The 21,138-nt window shown below is 36.5% G+C and overlaps 1 protein-coding gene across 1 annotated transcript in view; it reads left to right on the plus strand.

The window, feature by feature from the left end:
* Positions 1 to 21,138, plus strand: part of UGGT2 (UDP-glucose glycoprotein glucosyltransferase 2) — a 137,774-nt gene that overhangs the window by 82,092 nt on the left and 34,544 nt on the right. The window contains exons 21-26 of the mRNA XM_031466220.2: positions 2,145 to 2,351; positions 5,425 to 5,556; positions 10,002 to 10,129; positions 11,951 to 12,046; positions 14,881 to 14,983; positions 17,810 to 17,889. Of these exons, the coding sequence (XP_031322080.2) occupies positions 2,145 to 2,351; positions 5,425 to 5,556; positions 10,002 to 10,129; positions 11,951 to 12,046; positions 14,881 to 14,983; positions 17,810 to 17,889 (746 nt within the window). The remainder of the gene's footprint in view (positions 1 to 2,144; positions 2,352 to 5,424; positions 5,557 to 10,001; positions 10,130 to 11,950; positions 12,047 to 14,880; positions 14,984 to 17,809; positions 17,890 to 21,138) is intronic.

Here is a 21,138-nt window from a genome sequence, read left to right on the forward strand (position 1 = left end):
ACTAGGAATAGACTTACCATATGACCCAGGAATCCCACTCCTGGGCTTGTATCCAGAAGGAACCCTACTTCAGGATGACACCTGCACCCCAATGTTCATAGCAGCACTATTTACAATAGCCAAAACATGGAAAGAGCCTAAATGTCCATCAACAGGTGACTGGATAAAGAAGAAGTGGTATATTTATACAATGGAATACTACTCAGCCATAAAAGCCAACAACATAATGCCGTTTGCAGCAACACGGATGCTCTTGGAGAATGTCATTCTAAGTGAAGTAAGCCAGAAAGAGAAAGAAAAATACCATATGATATGTGGAATCTAAAAAACAAAAACAAAAACAAACAAACAAACAAAAACAAAGCGTAAATACAGGACAGAAATAGACTCATAGACAGAGAATACAGACTTGTGGTTACCAGGGGGGTGGAGGGTGGGAAGGGATAGACTGGGATTTCAAAATTGTAGAATAGATAAACAAGATTACACTGTATAGCACAGGGAAATATACACAAAATGTTATGATAACTCACAGAGAAAAATGACAATGAGTGTGTATATGTCCATGAATGACTGAAAAATTGTGCTGAACACTGGAATTTGACACATTGTAAAATGATTATAAATCAATAAAAAAATGTTAAAAATAATGTTAAAAAAAAAAAAAAAGAAAGCAACTTAGTATTAGCACAAGGATAGAAAAGTAGAGCAATGGGAAAAGAATAGGGAATCCGGAAGCAGACCCATGCATACACTACACGTGATTTATAATAGAGTTGGCCTTAAAGGGCAAAAGGGTCATCTTTTAAACTTTCTCCTTTTCACATCATACTCAGAAATCAGTTCCAGATGAATATGTATCTAAACATAAAAAGTAAAATAATAAAGCTTCTCTAAGATAACAAGGGTTATCTTTATGACTTCGAAGAAGGGGAAGATTTCTAAGACAAAACTCAGTAGCCATGAAGAAAAACACTAGTAAATTTAGCTACATTGAAATTAAGGACAATTTTTTTTGTCAGAACACAGCATCAAGAGAATAAAAGGGTAAGCCACAGAACAGCAGAAGTTATCTGCATACATATAACCCAAAAAGCACTCAAGTCTTAGAAATCAAACCCTTATAAGTCAGTAAGTAAAAGGTAATAATCTCCAGTGAAATAGTAGAAAAAATTGAACAAGCAAATCGGAAGAGAGGCCAATGAACATGTTAAAGGATGTTTATTATCATTAGTGATGAGAAAAAGCAAATTAGACCTGATGAGATAGCTTTACTTATTCACCAGAATGATTTAAATTAAAAAATCTGACAATATAAAATGGTTATGAGGCTATGGGGTAATGGAACTTTCATATGTTGCTAGTGGGAGTGAAAATTAGTCCAACTATTTTGAAAAGCTCTTTAGCATCTTCTAAAGTTAAAAATACGTATATTCTGTTTGTAGTGCACCAAACTAAAAAAATGCAGATGTCCAGCATCAGCAGAATTTATAAAATAGTATATTCATATTATATGATATTCATATTATACAGCAACAAAAAAAGTAACTATAGCTACTCGAAACAGTGTTAATGAGTCTTAACAATCATTATGTCTAATGGAAGAAGAGCACAAAAGTATACGCTATACGATTACATTTATATGAAGTTCAAAATAGATTAAATGTTTAGCAATATCAAGCATAGGTGATAAACTATAAAGAAAAGCAAGAATGTTAGTACTATACAGAATAGGATAGTGGTTGTCTTTAGCAAAGTGGGAAGACGTAGTAAATGGGAAGGGGTATGAAAGATGTCTGAGTTGCTCGCAGTGCTCTATTTCTTGACATGGGTGATAGTTTCATGGATTAATTAGCTGAGCCCTACATTTTTATTTTGTACATGTTTTGTGTGTGTTATTTCACATACACACAAAGAGGCTTAAAATCATTATTATGCAAAGAGGGGAAGAATTAAGAGTTACTAAAATGATTGTTTTTAAGCTTTTTGCGTAGTATACCCCATTTAGTACGGTCAACAGAAAGATTTTGACAGTGAAAGATGCTGTATGGTAAAGTGACCAAACTTAATTGGAAAGAAGAAAATGCAGTTGTAAAAGGTCATGTAATATACTGATCTTTTTCACCTATAAATGTATTTTGCAGAAAACAAGTGTTCATAGTCGGTTGGGAGTTATTTATAATCCTACATCAAAAATAGATGAAGAGAACACAGCTATTTCTAGAGGAATTCTTGCAGCTTTTCTTACGCAGGAAAAGCGCTTTTTGAGAAAATTTCTCAGGAAACTGACAAAGGAAGAAACTGCTACAGCTATTTACTCTGGAGTTAAAATTAAAACATTCCTTGCTGAGGTAAGTAGCTATTTATTTGAAATACTAAGTATCTGTTACATATTTCAGAAATCAGTGTGCTTGGAGATACCATGTTACAAAAAAAAAAAACAATTAATACATATAATCAAATGGGGATAATGAACTTTCCTTTACAGTGGGAAAAGATAAATGCTAAATGATATGACTTTGCTTAGATGCATTTAACAAGTGAAATTTCGTATGTTTACTTTTTATGGTCCTTCAAGTTGATGGCATTCTAGTTAGGCTATGTACTTAAGTAAGGAATTGGAGCTAAAGGATTATGTAAATAATCCTCAGGAAATTCACTGAAGGGGTCCAGTGCAGGGGAAATTCTAAAGATAGAAGCTGATCCTCTGGAAGAAAGATTCATTAATCCATTCAAAAAATATTTATTGATTGTCTGCCAGCCAGTGGAGATAATACTTATGGACAAGGCGGATAGAGTCCCTGTTCTTTTGGCACTTACATTGTAATGGGAAACACAAAGTGATACTGGAAAAATACAAAGAAATGTAAGAAGGTATATACAGTTTGAGGGATGTGGAGTGGTCAAGGGAAGGCATCTCTAAAGAGCTGATGCTTGCACAGAGCTCTGAATGAAATGAGAAATCAAGTTGTGGAAAGTCTCTGAGAAGACTGTGCCAGGCTCAGGAGCACAGCAGGTCTAAAGGCCTGATGTGGAGACAGTCTTGCCCGGTTGGAGGTACAGGCAGAAGGTCCTTATGACCAAAACAGAGTGATGTGGAGAGTGGTAGGAAGTGAGGTCAGAAACACAGCCCCGGATACTTCCAGCACTTATAGGCCATGGTAAGGAATTTAAATTTTTCTGAGTATAATGGAAAGCCATGGAGGAATCTTGGGAGGTAAATAATCCTTAAAAAGATGACTCTGGATGCTGTGCGAAGCTTTGATGGTAGGTAGACAAGAGTGGAAATAGGATGAACAATTACAGTGCTATTGCAACGATCTCGGCAAGAAATAATGGTGTCTTGGACTAGGTAGTAGTGATAGACATGGTGAGATGATTGATACATGGTATTTGTTACAACTGTGGTCAACAGGATTAGCTGATCAATTGTACATGACCTGTGGAAGTAATACTGTAGGATTTTGGCTTGAACAGCTAGAACTCTAGTGTCTTTTCTTGAGGTGGGGAAGTCTAAATGAAGAGAAGATTTGGACACGTAGGTGATCAGGACAGGCATGTTTGAACGGCCCTTCCTCCTAAGGAGCTTGTCTTCGAGGTTCCCTAAGAGCTGGTGTGCCTGTGGATTCTATAATGAGGAGGGATTCGTTTGTTGAAAGATCTTTTCAGCTTTATTGCTTAACTCAAAGGCGAGAAAGGGATTGGGGGCAAGAAGAGAATTATTCTCCTTTGCTTTCCCAAATTGACCAAATTTAAGGTTTGCCTACAGCTGCCCTAAACAGCAGCCAAGACAGTTTTAAGAATGGGAAGACAGAAGTTCTAGTCCTGCAGTGACTCCTAACCTGCTATGTGACCAAGGCAAACTTACCCTCTCTCTGGGCTAGAGTCCCATATCTATTCAGTGAGAAGATGGGAACTATTACCTGTATCTCAGAATCCTCATCTGTGCAGTGGGCATCGCAGTAAATATCTGACTCTACTCTCCTCGCTGTTAGAAAGATCAGCATGGAATAATGTAAACTAGAGCTGAGAAATGAAGACTTAATTCTGACAGGGGACATGTTAGAATGATAAAGCAGCTGCAAGTTCTTATTGGCTTTGAGATTTCCTTGGCGGTAGCCATTAACTTCTTTGTACAATACATTTATTTTACTTAAAAACATTGAGATCAGCATTGGCTGCACGTTTTTCTCCAACTGTCTTAACACTGTTTGGATCCGTTTGCAGAGTAAACAGAGTTGTGTTTAACCAGAATTGAGGTTTTGCCGGGTGAATGTGACTGAAGGGAAGTGTTCAAGGGAACTGAACATGGAATGTTTTTGTTACAGTAAAGGGCTCTGGAGAATAACATGGCTAGGAGGAAAGTGATGATATGGAAAGTATGATGGACAATAAATAAGTGGTAGGATCAGTGGACTGAAGGGTTGAGTAATGGTTGGCCTGGTAACACTGGAATGAATGAGCTGGAAGGTCAGCAGCTTGTGGTCAGAGAGGGGTTGACTGAGATTTTTGGAAAGAAAGATCTAGGGCTGTGCTGTCTGATGCTGTAGCCACTGTCTTCATGTGGCTATTTTAAACTTAAGGTAAAATTTAATTAAATTTTAAATTCAGTTTCTCAGTCATACTAGCCACATTTCAAGTGCTCAGTACTTATCTGTGGCTGTGGCCACAGTATTGGACAGTGCAGGGGAACATTTCTGACATTGTAGGAGTACCCAGGAACTTCTTAGAAATTCAGGATTTAAGGCCCACCCTGGATCTACTGAAGTGGAATCTGTATTTTAAGAAGGCACCCAGGTGATTTGAATGCATATTTGAAACTTGATACATACTGAGATGGAGATAGTTTTAATATGAAGGAATTAAGAACATATTCATGATTTATTTTCTGTGAATATCCATACTGTTTCACTCTGACCAAAGATTACTTTGTATTTCAGAATTTGAATGCACTGTTACTAAATTGGCTTTGTGGGATCGGTGTAATGGAATGAGACAGGGTATTTCTATTTTAAACACTATTTTTTTAATTGAACACACCAAAATAGAGGTACTGAGTTCATAATTTAATAAACATATTTCATTTCTTTAATGTTAAACTTTATTTGAATTATTATTCCCTAGTGTTTTAGTCATCAGTAATGCACCTAAACTTCTCAAAGAATGGATAGCAAAGTTCTTAAAATGAATGGATAGGAAAAAAAAAATCTACTTATAGCAAGGTTTACAAATATTGTAATTGCCTTGGCAAAGAAAGATTCTTTTTTTAAATGTAGTTTCAGGAAAAAAAAGGTACTTTTTAACATCATAAGTTAATATAATTTTAAATTTTATTGTAATATATTAAAGTAGGCTATGTTCAGAAAATATTTAATGTATTTACTATTCTCTTATTCATTTTCTCATTCTTAACTTATGCTTTAGGGGATGGATAAGAATGCTTTTGAGAAAAAATATAATACCATTGGACTGAATATTTTTCAAACTCACCAGTTGTTCTGTCAAGATGTACTTAAATTGCTTCCTGGAGAAATAGGTGTTGTCAACAATGGGAGAGTAAGTAGAAAAAGCAATTACTCACTCTTCTCAGTGACACTGTGGTACAGGGGTCTCGAATATTTTTCTGTCACAAGACAGCTGATGAAACACACACAAAGGACATGCTTATACGCTAGACACACCAGACAGGTCTCGGCGTAAGTAAGAAGGCCCCTGAGATGTCCAGCTCGTGGCGCATGGCCTGTCTCTTTACCCCTTCCCCAATTGACGATAGCATCGAGTGCGGCCAAGGATGTTCCTATGGGGATGGCTTTTATTTTGTCTTACTACAAGTATTAGAATAAAGACTTCCATACGCACTACAACATTGTAATTGAGAACCACTGTTGTAGTAGGTGTAGAAAGTACATTTTGGTATCTTTTTCTTCTTGTAACTTTTTTCTGCGATTGCTATTGATTATGTTCACTAACAATACTTTTGTAAGTTTTGAAGTATAAAGTAGTATTTATTAATACAATCTTTTTAAATCTACAGGAAAAATTACTCTTACTCCCACCATCCTAATAAAATTTATTAATAGTTTATTGTTTTACCTTCTAACTCTCTTTTCTACCTTACATAACCATTTCTTTTTTTAAAATATGTAATTATAATGCTCTTTTATATATGTATAATTTTATGTCACTTTTTTCTTAATATATTACAAACATTTTTCTAATTAATTGAGGGGTTTAATAGATACATACAAAATTAATAGATGATAGCTACTTACCAATATTTTTAGTATGATAGTCTGGTTTTCTTTTTCAGGAATGATTTAAGTTTTCAAAAATTGAATCTGGTGCTTAGGTATATCAAGAAATCAACTAATGCAGTGTGTATGACATATCTCTGCTTGAACCATCAAATTATATATCCCTAAATAATCTTCAAAGCTCTAATATTGTCTTTGTCTTCTACATTTTTATGAGTTCTGTTCACCTGCATCTTTCATTCCCATATCATCATTCCCTTAAAATTATGCCTATTTATTTCTTGCCTGAATGCATAAATAAAAGGAATTGGGGAATAGTGAGAGATTTACATCCCCAAGCATCCATAAATCAAATATTTCTGCTTCAGTATAACAGTTCTTGAGCTAATTGTGTTAGCTCCTAACCGTAGGTAAACTAAGGTTCCTCGGTGTACAGTGCTATTTTAAAATCGATGAGAAGAGTTACCATGTATTATTACAATAACATAAAGTACCACTGAATTTTGATAGTGAGCTATGCGAAAGCCCCAAAATGCCATTGCTTTTTCTCTATAACAGTTGTGAAGAATTATGGCTTTCTAAAACAGGTTTAAAGTACATGACTACTTTGCCTCTGTCAGGCTAGTACTTGCCCTTTGGTGTTATACATTAGGGAAAAGCGACTTTATGTTTTCTTTGTCGTTGTTTAATATAATTCAGATATTATTATCAATATTAGCAATAAGAAATATTATAGTTATGTTCAACTTATTTCTCTTAGAGCTACATTTTCTTCTTATTTTCTTTGAAATTAACAAAACATTTTGATATAATTTTGCATCTGCCATGAACCAAACATTCTTCTAGATTTTCAGAGTAGAGTAGTGAACAATCATGTTTTCATTGAGTTTACATTTTGGTGGGCAGAGGCTCAAAGCAGATAACGGCCTTACTGATCAGGTGTTACTTGGACAGAGAACAAAAAGAGGTGAGAGAGCAAACCCTGTTGAATATCTAGAAGAGGCACATTCCAGGTAGAGTGAGCAGTGAGTACAACACCGGAGATGAGACCACAGCTGAGTGCTCTAGACACAGTGGGTCTGAAGAGAACAGCCAGGAGAGAAGTAGCTCGGGGCAGGTCGTGCAGGGGGTTCCTCTGAATGAGTTGCAAAGCTCATTGTTCTGGGCAGGGGACTGACATGATCTGGCTTGTGTTTTATTTGGCTCATTAGTGGCTGTTACATTGAGAACAGACTGTAGGGGTCAGGACACCAGTTAGGAGAGGGGGTAACAGTCCAAGTGCAAGGTGATGGTGGCTTGGACCAGGATGGCTCTAGTGGGAGGAAGGAGAAGTAGTGGTGGGATATATTTTGGAGGAAGGGTAAACAGGAATCGCCGGCCCACTTGCTGTGGGGTGTGAGAGAGCTACGTAACTGGCAGAATGGAGTTGCCATTGCTTTAAAGAAAGGAAGACTGTGGCGGGGTGGGGTTGTTCAGGAGGGCTGGAAAGGGGAAGACAGAGAAGCTGTAGCAGATCGTTGTAATTCTGAGCCAGATAGTTTAACGCCTGAAATAATCCTGACATTTTAGACTCAGGCTCCATTCTGAACCTGTCCAAATGTTTGTTAGAATTGAGATGTATTCAAAGCTAAAATTGTTTAAAAATGATCAAAACTGAGGTGCAATGATGATCTCATACTTTGTTACTGACATACCAAAAGATTAAAAATCTGTATTTTTAATATCAAACAAAACCCTAAATAATGCTATTGCTATAATTATATTTATTTTTATTATACTACATATTTACAAATTGCTGAAAGACATGGTATAGCAGAGAGTAAAAAACAGGCAAGGACTTTTCTTTTTAGCCAGATAGATCTGGATTCGAATTCTAGTTGCACCATTAATTATATGACCTTTGTGAGACTTCTTCATTTGGACAATGGAAAAGGTCTGTTTTACAAAGTTGTCAGTTAAATTTACTTTTACATATAAAACACACGAAACAGCCCAGAGTAAATTTTCAGTAAACATTACCTTCTGTTTTCTCTTTAAATATTAGAAGGCTATCTTGGGGGATATTGGGTACATTTCTAGACTTCATTTGTGTTACATTCACTGAGAGTCAGTATAGATTCAGTATAAAGGCCAACTGATCAAACTTCCATGAGTAGAGAGAAATTTTTATCTCAGTATATGGATGAGCACTCTAACAGAGTTTTCTAAAATTTTAATGATCTGTCAGAGGAGGTAGTACATTTCTGTTATTCTGTGTAACTGAAAAATCACATTTCCAAAATGTTGTAAAGATTTAAGCTCCAAATGGGTTTTATTGTAATTACATGATTTTCAGATTTAACGTTCCATTTCCCAACTTGGCCATTATATGATTTTATACTATTTGAAGTTACTTTATTCCACAAACATTGTATTCAAATATAAGTAGAACTAAGACACAAGAACCAAGTTTCTCCTAGCTGTTTGACACTGAACTTACATAGGTTCTCTAGTGAATTTAATCAGTAAATATACCCAATCTTGTTAATCCTTTAGAAAGATAATTTGAGATTTCATTTCCTTATTCTGAGTTATTAACAAAACTGCTTGAGTCACTAGAAGTGGTGTAGATAAAATTCAGCTATTTTCCAGGCCTCTCCTATTCATAGTCTTAAAAAATATAACATTGACAGTGCTTTAAAAGTTACTGTAAAAGTGATAGCAAGCCTTAAGGAAATGAAACGCTTATATGTGTACTTACAGTTTTATAGTGCCCTTTTTTTGTACTTTTAGGAACCCAGGTTTTATGTTTAAAGTGAACATGATATTTGTTTAGGTGGATGCCAGTATCCCAGCTAATAGCGCCTTTGATATGAACAAATGAGAAAAGAACTACACTTCATTAATTTTTAGAAAATATTAACTGCAGAAGCATATGAAGGGGAAGTAAAAGAATCCACTGCAGCTATTTCATTCTGGTCTTTTTTCAAGGAAAAAAGTATTCTGGTTGACATGTTTTCTAATTGTTTTTTATTAAGTATAATTGTTGGTGCGTAAGACTCTGTCAGGCTCACCTTCTACATCAGAGCTTATGTTCGTAGTACTATGATGATGCATGTATTAGCTTCCTTGGAAGATGATAATGGTAGTAGAGTTGGCGATGGTTGTGATGGGATAGCTATTCTGAGAAATTAGGCATATGGCAATTTTACAAAGTCCCCCTCTGTAGTTACTGGTTTAAAGCTAACCTACACGATCTTGCTGTGCTCCAGTTCAGTCAGCATCAGTTAGATGAAGGTTGGTTGGTATTATTAAGTAATTATGGGATTTGTCTCTTGGGTTTTTTTGCTCTTTTATGCCTTATTTATGTATTAATTCATATCTATATACTGTAGACTACACTTTACAGATGAATAGGAAAAAATCGAAAAGATTTGTGAAATATAGACAGCTGATTTCATAATTTACTTTAGAATGAAAAGCCTTAGGTTTTTGGAAACATTGTGTTTCAAAGTAAAACTTTCAAATGAAAATAACTTGCTGCTTTTTAATTTTGCCACTCTGATTTTGGTGTTAATGCAAATGTTGTTTGTAATATCAAAGTGAGGAAATACTTTTCCCTTTTTTTCCCCCAGTGGATTTAGTAAATGGTGGGATTAATAGCCACTATCTGTTTTACTTAAAGAAATATCTATATGATAAAAAATATTTATCCCAAATTGGTATTTTATAGAAGATATAAAATAATATAACTGCTTTTATCTTAAGTTCTTAGGACCTTTAGATGAAAATTTCTATGCAGAAGATTTTTACTTGTTGGAAAAGATAACACTCACTAGTTTAGGAGAGGAAATTGAAGACTTTGCTCAAAGTACAAAAACTATCGACTTAAAGGTGTAAGTATGTAAGAGCAATTCATTTCGGAGTTTGGTATTTTGCATCTGATTTTTGTCTTTTTAAGTTTAGAAGGTGTTTTAAATACATACACAAGCTATAATGAAAGACATGTACAGAATGTACAAAAATAATAATAAAAGATATCCATTTGCTCACCACCATCAAACTGTTGATGTTAACGTTTTGTTTTATTTGCCTTGGATATGACTGTTTCTTACCCACCAGTCCTGTTCTCCTCCCTCCCCAGGAGGTAATCATTTTCCCAAATGTTGTGTGCATAATTCCCATATTTGTGTTTATACTTTTATCACGTGTAAGTGTCCATTATTAGTGTTTGTTGTGTTAAAGCCTTGACTTTTTTAGAGAGATGCTATTACACATAGGCTCCTTTTGCAGTCTACCTCCATAGGAGCTTTATCCATGTTCATGTATATAGAGTGAGCTTATTCATTTCAATTTCTTTTTAGTATTTCATTTTATGAATATACTGCAGTTCACTTGTATACTCCATGACTGAAGTGCAGTTAACTTGGCTTTAGTTTTTTTTACTGTTACATAAATGCTATAGTGGGCCTGGCGTATGTGGCTCCTTGTGCAGTGTGTGCACAGAGGAGTGTTGTTACTGGGTTGTAGGGTAGGCATTCCTTCAGCTTTACCAGAGATTGATAAATTCTGTCCTTCAAAGGAGTTGCAACAATTAGCACTCCCACCAGAATTGTGTAAGAGTTCTTGTTTCCCCGAGTCTTCACCAGTTCTTGGTGTTACCCAACCTGTTAATTTTTCCTGTCTGATGGATGTGGAATTACATCTTGTTTTAAATTGCACTTCCTTGACTTCAGGGAAAGTTGAGTATCTTCTCATATGATTGTTTTCATTCATGTTTGTTCTTCTGTAAAATAATCTGTTCATACTTTTTGTTTGGGTTTTCTTTTAGTGATTTGTAAACATACTCTCTATGATTCTGTTTACTTTATCAGTTATATATGCTAAAATATAATATTCCAACTAGTGGCTTGGCTGCTTACTTTTTAATTGTAACTTTTACCACATACATAGAAGTTTTTTATTTTAGTATCCAAATATTATCAGGGGTTTTCCTTCATAGTTTGTGATCTGTGTGTGTAAGTGAGAGAGTGTGTGTGTGTGTGTGTGTGTTTAGGATGTATAAGAATTTTCCTTGATCTGAGTGCATAAAGATTTTCTACTTTATTTTCTTTTTAAAGTTTTACAGTTTTTTTTTTCAAGGAAACATTCCTTAAAGTTCAACCAGCATTTTCTGTCCCAACATATCATTGAACATATACATGTTCTCTGTCATGGATTTTTTAATTTGGTTATATTAATCTAGGTATTTATTTCATGTGATCTTAATTAGTTTTCAAACTAATTTGAAACCACAGAAATATGAGCTTCTTAACTATTTTAAAAATCTTTGAAAGTTGATATTTTATCATTTACTTTGTTCTTCCTGCTCTTCTTTCCTTCCTCCATGGGTCCCCACTCTTGGACACATAACCAGCACAAAGCAGATATTGACTTGAATTGACTAATTCTCCATATTTTTGTAGACACTATTAAGAACACTATTTATGTGTTTAAATATCTTATCAATGATAAGAAAAAAATAGGATGACCTTAAAAGCAGCAGTAATCTTACTTTGACAAATTCTACAAGTTTGGGAGAAAGGTCACTTATATACAATTTGTCTATTGGAGACATTTTAAATTGAATTTCCTTTTCTTGAGGCGTTAATTGTGACATGAAATACGGACCTTTCTTTTCCCCAAAAACCCATGCGATGTTTATTTTGTTTCTCCAGCATGAGTGACTTTGTTATGAAATTCGATGCCCTCGTTTCCTCTTTGCCTCAATCTGCCTCTCGGTATGATATCACATTTCTTAAAGAGAATCACAGGTAAAAATGTATTAATGCTGTGTGTTTTGTCACTGCACTCTACACGCAATTATGGTTACCATTTATATTCATAATAGAGTAGAAGTTAAAGTAGGATTAAAAGTTGTCAGAGAATAAATGTATTTGACAAGATTAGGAAAAGAAATTTTAGTTAATTATATTCATGTAAATAAAAGACTATATGTGTGTGTGTGTGTGTGTGTGTGATATGAACTTAGATATGAAGTTCCAAGTAAGTCAGACTGAGTATGAGTTGTCTTATTCTCATCTTTTTTTCACGCTCAAGATCATTTGGAATTTTTATACTATAATCATTATAAATAATGATATCTTTACATTCTCAATGTGTAAAAGACTCAGTTGCTGAAGAATTCTGATGAATAAAGTGTAGGCATGTACAACAGCATGTCCCAAAATGTGTTCTATGGAACATTACTCTGAGATGGTGACAGATATTCTGGGAAAGAAACTGTTCTCTAGTCAAGTAAGTTCAGAGAATACTGCATCCTTTGGGGTAGAGGAGTGAGATTTTCAATGTGCATCAACATATTGACAATTATAAGATGTGGCGTAGTTAAAATAAAAGTTCACTTTAATAATATCTTAGTCTGTAAAATATAGATGATGATCCCTACCCTTCAGGGGATTTATGAGATTCAGGCCTAACGTCTCGAGCACAGTAGGTATTTAACATATTGTAGTTACACGAATGATGAGGGGTTTCTCACAACTTGGAAATGAGAGATCGAACTTGAAACCATAAAACCAACTCACATTAATCATGGGAGAAATGTGAATATCTACCTTAAATGTAGGATCCAGGTCAGCAAGACTTAACGATAATCTGATTGAAGGCCTTAATTTATTGAAAGAACAATGACTTTGTTGGCGTTTGTGTGTGTTGGAAGCCTAAGAAAAGTAGAGAAGAGCACATTAGCCATGCTGGGCTGTACAGCAGGGTCAGTCAGAGCAGTAGATCGCTGTTATGTGTGTGTGCATCTATGTGTTTACGTGTGGGAATGTATAGATAAGAATTTAGGTTTATATCTGAGCATGTATGAATGAATGAATTCTCACAGGATTCGACCTTACACGGTTGTGGGAGCTGGTTAAGCAGTCCCTGTAAGGCTGCTGACTTCTGATACTGGAGCTTGAAGTTCACAGGGCAGGCAGTAAGGGAGAGTGGTAGCTATAGAGAGAGGAGATCGGGAGCAAGCTGGAGCCCCACAAGCATGGACTGAATCCTGTGTCGGTCCTTGTTGCTCCTGGCCTTAGGACATAGCGGGTGTCCTGCAGAGGACGGGAGCCCTCTGTCACGAAGCTAAACACACACATGACCTGGGAGTCAGAGAGCAGAGGGAGGATCTTGGGGAAGGTAGAGCCAGTGGGGACCTCATGCCAACGACAAGAGTAAGCAGATCAGTGACAGTGTGGGAGCTCCAGAGAGGCTGCTAGCCCTCCTGCCCTCCAGGTATCCTGAGCGTCTCTCTCGCGGCCCACCCACCAGAAATGTGAAGGAACAGAAATTCTGGAAAATGCCATTCAGCCTAGCCAGAACGCATACTGAGTAGATGTTGGGAACTACGGAATTCTGATTCATAGAACCTCACAAAATTGGCAATAGTTGGGGTAAAAAACCTAAAGTAACAGTAAACATTTCCCTCTTTTAGCCATAGTAATGTCTCATAAAGCAGTTCCGACTAGTGCTATGACAGTAATTTGTAAAATTTTTACCAAAATAACTAAAGGAATTAACCACTGTAGATAGTCTCTTCAATTTAAAACATCTGATTTGTAGCTCTTATTTTTAGCTAGGAATTACCCACCAGGATCTGCTGTCTGATCCCACCACTCCTATTTTAACGTAATTAAATCATATCAACTACATAGAATATAAAATGTCTTTAATCTCTCAGTGTCAGAAGACCCATATTTGAAGTGAATTTTACATTAGCTTTTATGTGATTTTTGAGAAATTAATCCTTTCAACGGCATGAAGTCCAGGTATTTGTAGTCTTTCCGTCCCAAAGAAGACTAGTACCCCTGTGATTCTACAGGGGTACATTTTGATTTGATAATCTTTTCCCTTTGTAATATGTAAAATATTTAATTCATACATCTCAAAAAAACTGACTTATGTTATTACAGTGTTAAAAACAGTAATTCAGTTGGACTCTTCTGTACTTTTAATTAAATACATGCTTTAAACTTTTCATTGTGTTAAATATAGAATTGGTTATCTCCTACTGGCCTTCTATGTGCTTTTAATGATTTTCCCAACATTTTCCTTTAAAGATTAGTCCATCTTCCAGCTTAGAACTTAGATCAGTGAAAGACAAAATGGAGAGGATGACTAGGGCCAAAATAATATGATAATTTGGGGTGTTTTTCCCCTAATTTTCCTGTTATAATGGGTTTTTATAATACTAAATTTAATAAAAGAACTGAATAATTTTATCATTCTCAAATCTGAGAAAATATATTCAACTAACACAAAAGCATCTTTGTTTTATTTTTTATATTGTGTGGTCCATTATAATTTAGGAGGCTTTTATCGGAGCTTTTTTCACTATAATAGCATTGTTCTTTGAAGAGACTTTTTAAAATCTCTCATTCATAAATCTCACTTTTATTTTCTCTTTTCAGTTTTCTAATTTGTTGAACACAAACATTAAACTTTTAAATTTGTGTTTTCTTTGTGAAATAATCATGATTTTTTAATGAGAGAGAGTGAGAAAGCAGTTTATAAGAATACACATTGCTAAGATTAAGATTAATTAAGTAATTGAATAAACTTAACTGATCATCTTTCATCTTATTTTTTATTTTTCTAGCGTTATAAAGATAAATTCTCTGGAGGATGATATGGTCTTTGATGTCATTGCTATTGTTGATCCGTTGACAAGAGAAGCACAGAAGATGGCACAGTTACTAATCGTAAGACAAGACTACGTCTTACTAAATATTATACACATATTTATTAGATGATTACTACTTTCATTATGAAATTTATAATTAATCTTTTCAGGTCTGTTTTGAAGTATCATCAAATGTTTGCCCTTGGTTCTTTATTTCTTAGAATATTTTAAATAGAATGTGATATTTCATTGTAGAAAGTGAAGTATAGAGCTGTGCCTGAGGTATTGTGGCAGTGCCAGGGTTAGGTGCTAACATGGATATAGTCATTGTCCTAGTCACCCCAAAATTCATATGTTCAAGCCCTAACCCCCAGTGTCTGGAACTGGAAGTAGGGCCCTGAGGTTAAATTAAGGTTAAATGAAGTCTGATGAGTGGGGCTGTAATCCAGTAGGATCAAAAGCCTTAGAAGAAGAGGAGGAGGAGAGAGATCTTTTTCCTCTCCACATGCGAAGAAGAGGTCATGTGAGGACACTGCAGTGTGGCAGCCACCTGCAAGCCAGGAAGAGGGCCCTCTCCAGAAACTGACTCTGCCAGCACCTTGACCTGAAATGAATACACTTCTGTTGTTCAGGACCCTTGGTCTGCGGTGTTTTGTTATGGCTGCCTGAGCTGACTAATTCAAGTGTCTTCCCGTCTTCATCTTTCTTTCCCCAGCTGTGGAGGATGGCTTCTGGAGATGCTGATGTCTAAGCTTAACTAGTAGAAACAGCTCAGAGTCCAATAAGTAGTGTTAGCCAAACAGGTGAAGCTGGTAGAAGGAACGTGAAGGTTGTATTCAGTAGGTTTGGCCACAGTAACAAAGCCAAAGTAGCAGCACCTTCAAGTCTGCAGTTTCTCTCTGTCCTCTCACCATCCATGTGTGAGCCGCCTGGGGTTGCTAAGGCAGCTCCGCAGTGTGAGGGGCTCAGGCACCTTGTGTCGTTCAGCATCCTTACGAAGCAGCTTTTTTCTGGTGGTCTAAGATGAAGCTCCTCACATCCTCTCTGTGTTTTTGCAGCAGGAAGGGGGGAGACAGGGGCACAGCCCTGGACATGTTCCATCCAGTCACATTCCATGACCAGAATGTCGCCAGCCAGCTGGCTGCACCTAGTCACAAGGGAGGGTGGACACTATGCATAAACCTGAAGATCCTTCACTAAGAAAATAGAGGAGAGTGAATATTAGAAGACAGTGGACTCTGAACGAGCATTATGTGGTTTATCATGGTGCTGAAAATATTAAAGCTTCACACTGTGGTGCAGCTTTCAGTAGTTCAATTTGAATAAGCTAGTCATATCTGAAGGCAGTATTTTTTTCTAGCGATGTTCAAAATCTGGGGGTAATCCTGTTTGAAGTTACTCAATGCCTTTTTCTTTGTAAAGACACATCAGAAAATATTCTCAGAAGTGGAAACAATTTGTCCTTTGACAGTTTACTTTTGGAAACAGGCAAACATAATTAGATACTAAGTACAGTGAAGCTGTAAAGGGTCAAACTGGGGCACAAATGTGTATCTTCTGTCAGAATGTCAAGTGCAGTTTCGCTCAGAAATTACTTTGCCCTGCCAAATCGTATTGGAAAAATGGATTTATAGGTATGTTATAAATGTATTTATTAATGTGCACAAGTAATTTCAGAAACCCCTTGCGCATTCCACCTGTTCAGTGTATGACTGGGGAAAACTTAATTCCATAGTTGACTTACTTGCCTCATTCTATGTTTCAGCATTTGTATATCTGCAAATCTTAACTTCTTCAGACACAGTATTCATATTATTTAGAAAACAGAAATCAGTAATCATACCCGTAAGGAATGGAAGTAGTATGATGCTTTTTAGTGTACAGATTCCATGTGCCTATGGAGATTCATTATTCAGAAAAAAAAACATTGCTTACCTCTGCAGTTATTATGTAAACATAGAATTTAGGAATTTGAAATATGGATTATACAGAAATATATAATATTATATTGCATTCCAGTTTACATCATTAGTAATAAGAGCATACTTTATTTCTGAGCAACCAGAACTTCACATAACTTACTATTTCTTCCTATAGAGAAAACGTATGCTAGAAATTTATGCTAAAGGCATAAATTAACTTACTGGAAGAGAGGGATAGTGTCTCATTTAACACTTGGGAGAAACAATAGCTCAGCAACCTCCACTGTAGCTAATGTGAGGAGTGACAGAATGAGAATTAAAACTCAAAGCTCTTAAACCCTTCGTCTGTATATTCTAATTTCTCTTCAAACCTGTATCCTTTCCATTCCATGTATCTGTTTTCTTCTTCTCCTCTTACCTGTGTCATTTCTTGTCTTAATATCTTTCAGATCTTCACTGACTTGTTGCCTGTACAGAGGTGGGAACTAACTGAATTAATAATTCTACTTCAGTGCTCTAGGGAAATAAAAAGAAAAGAGAGTATTTTATCTGTATGTAGCCGAGAACTTCCTACATCTCTCACAGTGCAGGTGAAATTCCAAAAGGATCAGGGCGCCCTTGACACTATTGTTGTGAGGTGACCACTTTATATTTGCAAGTCAAGATTATAGTAATTATTCTTGTTCTGCAATAGTAAGTAAATTCAGATACCATGAAAGAAAGTCACTTTAAGCAAATGTAGGCAGCATAGCACTTGGGCAGTGAAATCAGCTGGGTTGAAGTCTTAACCTCTGCCATGACTTGGGCAAATCACTGCATCTCTCTGTGCCTCGCCTGTAAAAGTAGGTGCCTCAGAAGGATGTTGGGAGGACCAGATAAGATAACAAATATCAGGTGGAAATGTAGTGCCTGGTACACTGTATATGCTCAGTAAATGTCAGCTACCAATATTAATGTCAAATGTGGGAATTTTTTTCTAATAGGTACTTGGCAAGATTATCAACATGAAGATAAAGTTGTTCATGAACTGTAGGGGTAAGCTTTCAGAAGCCCCTTTAAAGAGGTGGGTCTACGTGAACATAATTTCATTTTGAAAAACTTGCAAGTGCTAAGAGGAAAAAAAGGAACATAATTACTGCACCCATTTTTTTCCTTCACAGAATGCTTAACTGAGTAGATCAGAAGATCAGAGATTGTTTATTAACCTTATGATATAAAATTAAAGTAACCTAATCAGTAAAATTGACCCAGTCTAATTGCAAAATTTATACGGATTTATGTTCATCTGTGGGTATTTTTGAAAATGTGATCTAAGAATACCTATTTAAAAATATACAAGGGGGTGGGAAGGGATAGACTGGGAGTTTAAAATTTGTAGATACTGACAGGCATATGCAGAATAGATAAACAAGGTAATACTGTATAGCACAGGGAAATATATACAAGATCTTGTGGCAGCTCACAGCAAAAAAAAATGTGACAATGAATATATGTATGTTCATGTATAACTGAAAAATTGTGCTCTACACTGGAATTTGACACAACATTGTAAAATGACTCTAACTCAATAAAAAAAATTTAAAAAAATATATATATATATACAAATGGGAAATAAGGTTGAATGAAACCATTTTTGATTTAGCTATACTTTCAGTAATTCAGAGCTGAATTATTAAAATGACCTTTATTATGCCATCATATTTATTATTTGGGAGTATTGAGATGTAATTAGTTTAGACTAATCCTTCAATGATATAGAAGATTTTTAGTTATATGTGAAAATGCCTCATTAATACTGATCTGTTGGAATAACTATATCTCAAGTAAGTACAAAACAAACCCTGCCTGTTCTTTGTGGATCAGATCTGCTATCATTTTGAGCCATTCTTACTAGTTGTAATATATACTATCCCTCAGGTGTAACAGGGCAGAAAGGCTTGTTAAGGTGCTTTCCTCTATGTAATTCTTTATTTTTAATTTATTTATTTTTTAATTTTTATTTGTTATTTATTTTGGGGGGTGATTAGGTTTACTTATTAATTTCTTGGAGGAGGTACTGGGGAGTGGTACTAGCATGTGCTCTACCACTTGAGCTGTACCCTTCCCCCTCCTCTGTAATTCCTTGTTTACTTATTGAATTGTACTTGTTATAATTGATAAACATACTGTAGATTAATGCCTTGAGGAGATATTTTAAATATGGTATTTTTAATATTTGGAAAGCAATACAGTAGGAGATGAGGAAATTTTAAATGAAGGTTTAGGGTACATTCATTCCCTACTGAGATGTTCATCCTCATATTTCATTTTTCATACTTCTTATTTACCTTTTGTATTTCAAATTTTATCACATATGTTGCTAACTCTGAACAGTTCATCTTATGTTAGCTACTAACTGAGAGTTCTGTTAGCTCCTTGAGTACAGAATTTTTACTCATACAAGTAGGAACCCTCTCCACAGTATCTCGATAGAGCTTTGGGGTACATGATAAAGAATAAGAATGTTGAACATAAGCCAGCACAGTCTGTTAAGAAGAAAGGAACTTGACTTCTCTAAGGTGAAATAACAGCTAATGTACCAGAGATGCTTTGAGGGGTTAATAATGGTGCACAGGACAAAAACTAACAAGCTAGTTTTAAACCATGAGTTCAACAGAATCTTACTCAGTAGCATATATCAAGCAAACTAGTTGACATATTAATTCTGTTGACCTGAGACAAATAGACTGCTAGATATTTCTCCAGCTAAGGTGGATTATTTAGTATCAGCAGAGAATTGCAGTTCAGGGTCGGCAACCAAGATGAACCATATAGAAGTCCCCGTGAGGCAAAGGAAAGAGAGCTATTTTCCAGAGGGGAAAGGAAGCTGGGAGGGCTGTAGTAAGTAGAGAGCCCGTGGCTTCTCACGGCTGAGTCCTTGCCAGGGAGGAAGAGGCGTCCTCTTTCTTTTGGGCTCTGTACCCATCACAAGGTGTGAGTGCTCCCCAGTCTGGTCTCCTGACACTACTTAACTGAGGTTTCTGTTTATTGGTTTTTTGTTGTTTTTTTTTTTTTTTACAATTCACAGCCCTTAACTTTTACAATACTGTCTCATTCTTCTCAGAGATGACAGAGGTTCTGGGCAGGAATTCCCCCAGTTCACGCCTGTCTCCTGTACCTCTCCAGCCGTCCCGAGTGGTGGGGGAAGAATTGCCGTCCTTCTTTCCTCTTGGTTGAGGGGATCCCGCACTTTCCCATTTGTTGTGGATCCTTGCTGTATCACATTGTCCCTTTGTTCCATATGTCGCCTCTCTACTAGTCCTTTTCTTTCCATCCTAAGAGTTACTGTTCAATTTTGAAAAAGAAGTAAACTGCTCCTGTCACTTCCTCTCCTCTGGAACCCTGTCTTTTCTCCTCGTCTCCACTCTGTCATCTCAGCTTCTCAGAAGTGTGGTCGCCCCTCTTCAGCTCTCACTCCCTGTGCCTCCCAGGGAAGTAGGGCTTTAACTTTCTCTTTGCCACTGAATTGTTTGTACTGAATCACAAAGAAATTGCTCTTGGCCACGTCCATGGGATTCTCCTGGACGGTGTTTCTGCTGCATTTGAAAGGACCAGGGGCCTGGTTTGGACTGTGCTCTCCCGGTTTTCCTCTCACTCCTCTTCTTTGACTGGGCCTGCCTGCCTGCCTACTTGACGTGGGCACGTCAGACGCGGCTGCCAGTGATCACCGCCCCCGGGATTCACACTCTAGACCATCCCCGGGCACGGGCTGCGCCTAGTGATTTGCTTCTCATGAAGGGAATGTGGCGAAAGCGATGCAGTGTCTCTTCTGCGATCAGGCTGTGAGAGACCGTTACTCTTGTATTGCCGGCATTCTCTCTCTCCTGCCCTCGTGCGCCTCTCTCAGCTTGCTGGAGGTGCCCTGTGGCGAGGACTTGGGGCGGTCTCCGGCCAACCACTAGTGAGGGGCTCCCGCTCTCACTCCAGCGGCCCTTGAGGAACGGAGGGGTGGATCCTTCCCCCTCAAGCCTTGAGACAACCACAACACCGCTGACACCTTGACTGTAGTTTCAAAATAGTGAGAGTCACCATTCTTAATATTACAACTATTTCTTATTGCATAAGATATTGGGGGATAAGGCTAAGATACATTAAAATTGCAAGTACTTCTAAAAGCTCTGTGAACAAGCAGCTGCCTCAACCAGTCCTATTTGTTTTTCATTGTACTTTTTAAATTGGTATCAGAATTTTAGCTTAAAGTTTACTTGCTTCCTGATTATCATTTTTCTTCATGTTATTAGAGGTGCTGAGAGCTAATGAAATGGCTAAAAAT

This window comes from Camelus dromedarius, chromosome 13, assembly GCF_036321535.1.
Source record: "Camelus dromedarius isolate mCamDro1 chromosome 13, mCamDro1.pat, whole genome shotgun sequence".
Taxonomy (NCBI): domain Eukaryota; kingdom Metazoa; phylum Chordata; class Mammalia; order Artiodactyla; family Camelidae; genus Camelus; species Camelus dromedarius.